General features: G+C 37.8%; 1 protein-coding gene across 1 annotated transcript; it reads left to right on the top strand.

Moving 5' to 3' along the window:
• Positions 1–526: 526 nt before the first annotated feature.
• LOC125780266 (bacchus-like) lies at positions 527–1,589 on the top strand (the record flags this gene model as incomplete). The annotated part of the gene is given in 1 exon segment (XM_049462237.1): positions 527–1,589. A coding segment is annotated over 1 exon segment (232 nt), but the record flags the coding sequence as incomplete, so codon positions are not given.
• Between the last annotated feature and the right edge of the window lie 5,969 nt (positions 1,590–7,558).

Genomic DNA, 7,558 nt, shown 5'->3' with positions numbered 1-7,558 from the left:
CCGACACACCGTTCGTGTCACCGACGGTACGAGCAGCGAAATAACCAATTGTGACATATGCATGTACCTAAATATGTATCTACAACCGTCAGTATATACATACATATGTACACCTACCGTCAGCTAGGCGTATGGACGCACACCAAAAGCAACATAATCCCCGCCACCGCACCAAACACTCTTGTTACCCTTGGAATGCTAGCGCAACGATAGAAGCAATTTTCAAATTTACCGCCAAACGACACTACTTTGAACTATGCGGCGACTGTACTCACGAAACCCAAGCAGCATTTGTATGGAATTACTCAAGAAACCCTCTAAACGCGTCACCAGCGTGCGCACGTTTGTTTGCAGAATTTTTTAATTAATTTCAAAAATTAGCTGACTTTTTCCACTAACGATTGATATAACTTTCAAATCGGTTGGAATAAGGGTTTTAGCGTAAAAATTCGTTAAAGTTTTAGCTGGCATTGGGGCACGCATTATGCGGACCCATCAATGGGGAACACATCAGCTTTGCTGTGGAGCAGACGCTTTCAGTCGCAAACTGACGCTCAACGAGTACACATCTCGGTGGTTGAAAATACCTAGAAAACGAAAAACGCTTACAATAAATAAAATACATATAAGCAATATAATACAAGCAAGCAAGCAAGCAGCACAACAGCTAAAAGCCACAGCTAACTACCTAAGCGCTTTTTCTGTTGAAAACTGCCAGCCAGTCAGCCTGCCGATTGATTGTATAGTCGTCAGCCGCCACACAGCGTGCACATTTCCGAAGCAAACAATAAAATAATAAAGTATCTATCATCTGCCTACCTATAGCACGCTAGCTAGTGTTTGCTCCATACACTCGCCCTGCTTTTACATTAGAGCGATAGAGAAGACAAGCGTCGTCATTAACTTGTACGTACTGTCTTCGTCCTTGCTGTTGCACCGCATTCTTTCTATCACATCGTACGCCTTCGGCTGTACAACGAACATTCAGATACATACGTTGTTGTTTGTTGTTGTTGGTTGTGTGGTTCGACTGTAGATACAGATACATTTACGTATAAAGTATCTACGTATCGCGAACAGAACAGCTCAGCTCAGCACAGAACGTATCGCTGAAATAACATTCAGAAGTTAAATACACACCGCAAACGACAGTCTCGAACAGTGTGTCTGTGTGCTTCGTACCGAGTGGATCGTCAAAGCAAATTGTACGCGTCTTGTGTTTAATAAAGCAAATAAAATAAATTTGTAAAAATACATAAAAATAACCGCGAACGCAGTTATATAAGTTACAACAAAATAATATAAAATATATTAATTATATTTAAAAACACAAACTATACAGAACAAATCAAAGAAAATGTCAGCCGCCACAGAACAACAAAATAACGGTGATGTCGCTGTTGAGAAAGTTGCCGCCGATGCCGTCGATGCGGCAGCAGCCGTGAAGGAAGATCTCAAAAAGCCTGCCGTCGATGAAACAGTAGCGGCCGCCGACAATGGTACAGCGACAAAAGGTGACGATGAGGAAGCCAACGATGCCGCCGCACCCGTCAAGGGACAAGTGAAAGGAACAAAACGGCCCGCCGAAGTAAGTACTTTCATACATTTTAATATTTTATTTAAACAATTAGTTCACAATCAGGATGCGTAAGGATATACATAGATATTTTGAAGCGACCACCGCTTGTTAGCCTTCTGTTCAACTACGCCAAGTAAAAAATTAATTAGTGCTAAATTTGTGCGCTGCTTTAACTCTACGTAAACTAGGCTAACTTTTTGTGTATGCTTGTGCAGCGTCAAGTGTGCCGACAAGTATGTATTCTCCCCATACACGCATACATATCTACATGTATACAGAGAAGTCAAAATGTTGTGTAGATAACGCCAAAGCGAGGGGGAAAAGGTGTCCAAAGTTGCAGAGAGGATAAGAGATTTTGACAAGCCATTTGACAGTAGCACCATTAATATTTTCGCGCCCGTTCATTTGGTCGTGCTCCGTTTATGGAGCAATTGCAACATAAACAAAACGTTATCGAAAAGCATTTCAATAAGTATTTTTGCCCTAGAATTGTTGAGAAACTCAAGCAAATTGCATGATTTCACAGTACAGTCAGACAGTCAGTGTAGCGCATGGACGCCTTTGAGTTATACATAAATTTTTCGTATTAATAGGCGTTTTACTGTGCGGGCGCACATTTTCTTTATTTATAAATATAAAATTCGTTTTTATAATAATTTCAAAGGTATTGCGATTTTTCTGTAGCACATTGTATATAATATTTGTTACATTATTTATACATATACAGGCATTAAATTAAGACTTTGCGCTTTATTTCTCTTAATTTCCACACCTTAATGCTTTAATTGGCTGATTCATGCTGTAAGCGTTTTCATATTTCTCGCATGTGTTTGACTTTGCGGCTGATGTAGTATGCAATAAAAGGCGAGAACATGCAAAACATTTCCACCACACATACTCGATTGACTATACACATACTTGTATGTACCGCAATTCGCGTGATAATTTCCCACACGTTTGATAAAACATAAATATTTCACACAGTATGTAATAGATAATTCAATGAAAAAATTCGTTAGAAATTTCTAGAAAGAAACGCGAACGTGTGCAGGAGTAGCAGCGTATATTGGCGCTCTTACATGATGTTGCCTTTGCAAATTGGTATTACAATAGCTAAAAACAGACAGAGGCAGGAAATTGCATGTAATCCTGGAGCTACATATTTCCATATACACGACCGTGTGTGTGTGCATGTGAATTCAAGCGCGCGCATTTTATCTGACATCAGTATTTCACTGCTGCTCACATGTTTATTTTATGCTCTCCAAAGCAACCGACTCCTATATGTACATTCTCTCGTAATGTCGTTACATGTGTAGGCTCTCAGCGCTTGTCAAAAGCATGTTTTGTATATTTACGCAATGACTCCTTCCAACGCACATATACTTTTTGACCTTTGTTGTTGCGCCTTTTTCCATCCTTTTTTTGTTTTTTTTTTGGGACAAACTGCAGGACGATTTGTATGTGCTACAGTTTTAGCGGTCGAATGATGGTCGTTTGGGTGGTATTTGAACACCCTCGATTTTTTTTCGAAGGCAACAGTTAAGTTTAATACATAAAACATTTATTTGGCATACAGCCTTGTTGTTAAAATGAATCATTGATTATTTATTATTGCTTAACCACAAAAATCCTAAATATAAACTTAGCTAAGGTTTATTTACCACATAAAAGTATTTTTGATAAGCAAATGGCGATAATAGCACATCCACACTAAGTTTATATTGTGGAGGCGTGCTAGTAAAAATCAATAATTTCTCCGACTCTACACCTACTATAGTCCTCATATACTCAGGCGCGCAATTGCAGCACTTGTGTGACCCTTTGCTCCTACTTTCGACTCCTTTCTGCGGCTTGTTGCTCGAAATTGTTTTATCTTGCTTCTACATTGTGTTGGTGGTGTACATAACGGGATATAGTAGTAGGCAGTCGAGCGCTGGTAGCTTAATGAAGATATTATATTAATTAATATGCTATGGATATCCTTTTATTACAGTGCTTGTTGGTAGACACGGGCTTACGCGCGTATGAGAGTCATATACGATGGAAGCTTGCGTGCGAAATTCTTCACTGGGATTTGAGTAGTTAAATAAACCTACTTTTGATGAGCGCTAACTACATAAATCAATTGATTAGTTTATTTTTCTAAGTAAGAATCTTTTAAAACCTTCTTGTAGATCCACATTTTTTAGCTTAGAGTCTATAAGCACTTCCGTTTTTAATGATCACGATGTTAACGACCGAAAGGCGCATGCACGCAGCTTTCATAATTGAGCACAGTAAATGTCTTTGCTTACTCTCTTTACTTTTTTTGACTTTCTTTACTACAATGCAGCTAGATTTCAAAGAAAGTTGCTGCATTTAAAAGTAACGGCTTGTATTAGTTTTTTTCGACGTTTCTGTACCTTCACCACAACCCCTGAGCTAAACAAACAAGCATTGTGTCATTATTGTAGCTACCTTTAAGCAGCAGAAATGTGTTTGTGTTCAGGTTTGCCGGCCGGCGTAACGGGTGCGCGGTGTTATGACCGATTATGTTGCTTTCCTACACATACAACACGCACAAATATTCTATTTTCACAGTTGACAATTTATTGTTATTTAATATTTGATTAGCATGTTCGCCTTAATTTTTTTAAAACCTCTATTTTTGTTGTTGTATGTATTTAAAAAGAAACATTTAGATTATTTTGAAGAGCAGTGCTTTTATGCAATCAGTTTCGTATTAATTTTTATAACCGCAAAATACTGGAAACAAAATCAATATAAATTTGAGATAATTACTCCACAACGACCACAACAACCTTTTCATGACATCTCTCACATGTTTCTTTCTTTTCGATTTATATACTTGATAAGCCTATTAGTTAGCGCTCTAATCTTATTTTTTTTTAGTGTTTTTCTACTTACCTGTAATGCCTTTCATCATTTACTGAGTACGCATAGCAAGTATTTTTATTCTCTGCCACGCTCTCGTGCTTGTGCTTCGCATTTATTTCATAGATACACTTGTTTACTTCATTAATGTACATACATATGTATATACAAAGTATCTGTTTGTATGTGAAAAAGCGAAAAACGGAGTATATGCTTAAGCTGCCCGAGCACGCGGTGGGTAGAGATAGCAACACGAAAAAATGCTGAAGATACAAACAAAAGCGCACAAGAAGATACATAAATGGCATTCCATGCAAAATAAAAACAAACCTGTTATATACCAGCCATATTTGTGTACTTAGCCACTCTGTACATTAATGCAGTTATCTCTTTCGCACACTTGTTTATGTATTTGTTTTGTCGCTGGCGGTGATAAGTGACAGCTCTCCTTTGATTATATGGCACGCCGGTTTTTTTCTTTTTATTTCTTTATTTTTCTTCCAACTTAATATTGTTGAGCGCGACTGCTGTTTGTGGGTTAGGTTGTTATTAACGCTTTGTGAACCTTTTGATTGCTGCCTGGTAAGCTTTTGCAGCTTTTCCTTTGCATTACGTGTGTATTTCCAATACCAGAATTTCTTACAATTGCAAAAATATGTACTAGTATTTCCCACATGCTGCTTTGCTGCTGGCGAAGACATAAAAAATGTGACTACAGCATGATCGAAATCGACTAATGAATCATTAACGACAGGCAATCAACTCAACTGAAATTGGTTGAAATAGTACGGAGCATACATATAAAATTATTAGTAAATGCTTGAATTTGTAGGCGGGAATGAATACTAGAAATGGTAATTGCTTTTAAATTACAATGTTTGTCTACATTTTTTTCTAAATATATTATTTGCTTTAACTACGGTTGGATCGCATCGAGATAATCACTAAATACTTTTGAAAATCATAAATTTTTATGTTAGCTTTTTTTTCCTATCTATGACGTCAATCAATAATCAATAAATATTTAAATTGGGAGGTAATTGTCGCTAGCAATACTAATTTTTCAATCTCAATAAATAATTCTATAAATTGAGACCATTTTTAACCGGTGACAGCATTATTTTTTATATACTCAAAATTTGGAAACTAGCTTCTGACTTTTAACAACTTCATCAATTCATTGATGAAACAGGTTTACGCTCTTTCAAGGTCATATTTTCGTACTCTCTAAATTTCCATAGAAATGTGTACTAAAAAAAACATGTTGCCAAATAATTAAAAAACTGAAAGCAAACGATTGCGTACCGCCAAAATGTGCTATGAAGAATAAAATTCCTATTGCTCTCTAAAATGATTGTGTTGTTGCTCTCGTGTATTTGCTCGCGCTCTTTTTTCCCCCACCTTACTCGCACAACTTTTCTATTCCCAACATTGTAGTAGATCTCTAGTAATAAATACTGAGTTTATTACATTAGCAAACATCGTTTTTGAAAAGCATTTGTACAGTTGGAAACCATCGTGATCAACTTATTTTTTCCTGACTATCATTAACCTATACAAGTTTTTCCCCCAGAGCCGACGAACAATGGAAATGACGTTTGAAAGCTGCTTCATGTAAAGTGCTTTTGTCTATGTATGCATGTGCGCTTGTACGCTTTCCAATTGTGTTTTGTAATTGTGCCATTTTGTGCTATGCTTTACTAAACATACAAAAATTATCACACTTCCATATGCATACGCACGTTCGAAAAACATCGATTATGTGAACCGGCGCACAAGGCGGGCGCACTATAGCCATTCTGCTCATTCATGGTACGGCTAGCGTATTACACATTTGTCGCCCCCCTTTTGTGTCTACGTCCGTCCGGCTACCTTGCGACAATTTGCGTTCATTGTACTCATCATTTGTTGTTTTCCTTAGTCGTTCTTTCTCTTTTTGTGGGTTATTCTACCTTTCATTATTGTTATTATTGCCTTTTTCTACATATTTACATATGCATATGTATCTGACAGATAGTCCAACTCGTACTATGTACTCACTGTGAGAGCGCAGTGACTTTGTAGTCAACAAGAATGCGCAGCAATTCACTAATTCACTAGCATCCGTGTGAGCATCTGAAATGTGCCGGCCGCCTTTCCCCGTTCATCGTTAGCGCTATCGAAATGAAGCGAATTCATTTGTATTGTATTTTTGTATAAGTATGTCGGACATTTCGCCGCCATTGCTCGTTGCGCGTACCCACGCTGCTGTACTAAAAGCGATTATATTTTTTCGAACACATGTCTGTTGCTCCCATGAGAAAAAGATGCAACCGATACGTTGCTCACTTATTGTTCTTGCTCGCTTTCTCTCTCTCTCTCTCTCTGCCATTTGTGGTCTACAAATACACTGCAACAAATTTCGGAAAACTGAAATAAAAAATAAATAGCCGCAGTCGACAGCTGCATATTGAGCAAACGGCTTTTGAAATGACTTATTGTACAGCGTTCGGTATGCTTACGTTTACGTCTGTTCACTTCGGCATTTCCGACGTTAGATGTTATAGCGGCGGACGTACCGCACCACTTACAGCAGTTGTTGGTCGCAGACAGCGCTGACGTTATTAATTCACTTTGCGTCAAGTACAGTTTACTTTGCAGCTGGTCGTTTGTTGTGTGGAACGGCTGCTTCACTTGGCTTGCTGACTTACTTACATACATATTTACATATATACGTACCCAGTAGCGTTGTTAAATGTTATTTGTTATTTTTTCTTTCGATTTCCATTCGACCACGTATTATGGAGGGTTGACGTCGCTGCTAAACGACCGCCCTCATGCAGCTGCTGAAGTGGGAACAGTTTGTTAGCGGTGACGGTGTGATTGCTGGTTGGCGTTTGAGATGATTCAACTAGTAACTCATGAATTTTTATTAGATGACTAAATTTTAAAATGAATGTGCGATTTTTAGTGAGCGCATAGCGTTTTATTTTTTTTGAATTTATTCATATTTATATTTTTGGCATTTCATATGGGCCGTTTCACTCTCCAAGATATTTTGGCATGAATCCATCATATTGGCTAGGCCTATAAATTACCACTAGGGCGAAAAAATTAGAACAA

This window comes from Bactrocera dorsalis, unplaced genomic scaffold, assembly GCF_023373825.1.
Source record: "Bactrocera dorsalis isolate Fly_Bdor unplaced genomic scaffold, ASM2337382v1 BdCtg355, whole genome shotgun sequence".
In the NCBI taxonomy this organism is placed as follows: domain Eukaryota; kingdom Metazoa; phylum Arthropoda; class Insecta; order Diptera; family Tephritidae; genus Bactrocera; species Bactrocera dorsalis.
Note: the sequence above shows the minus strand (reverse complement) of the source record. Positions and strands in the feature narration are given on the sequence as shown.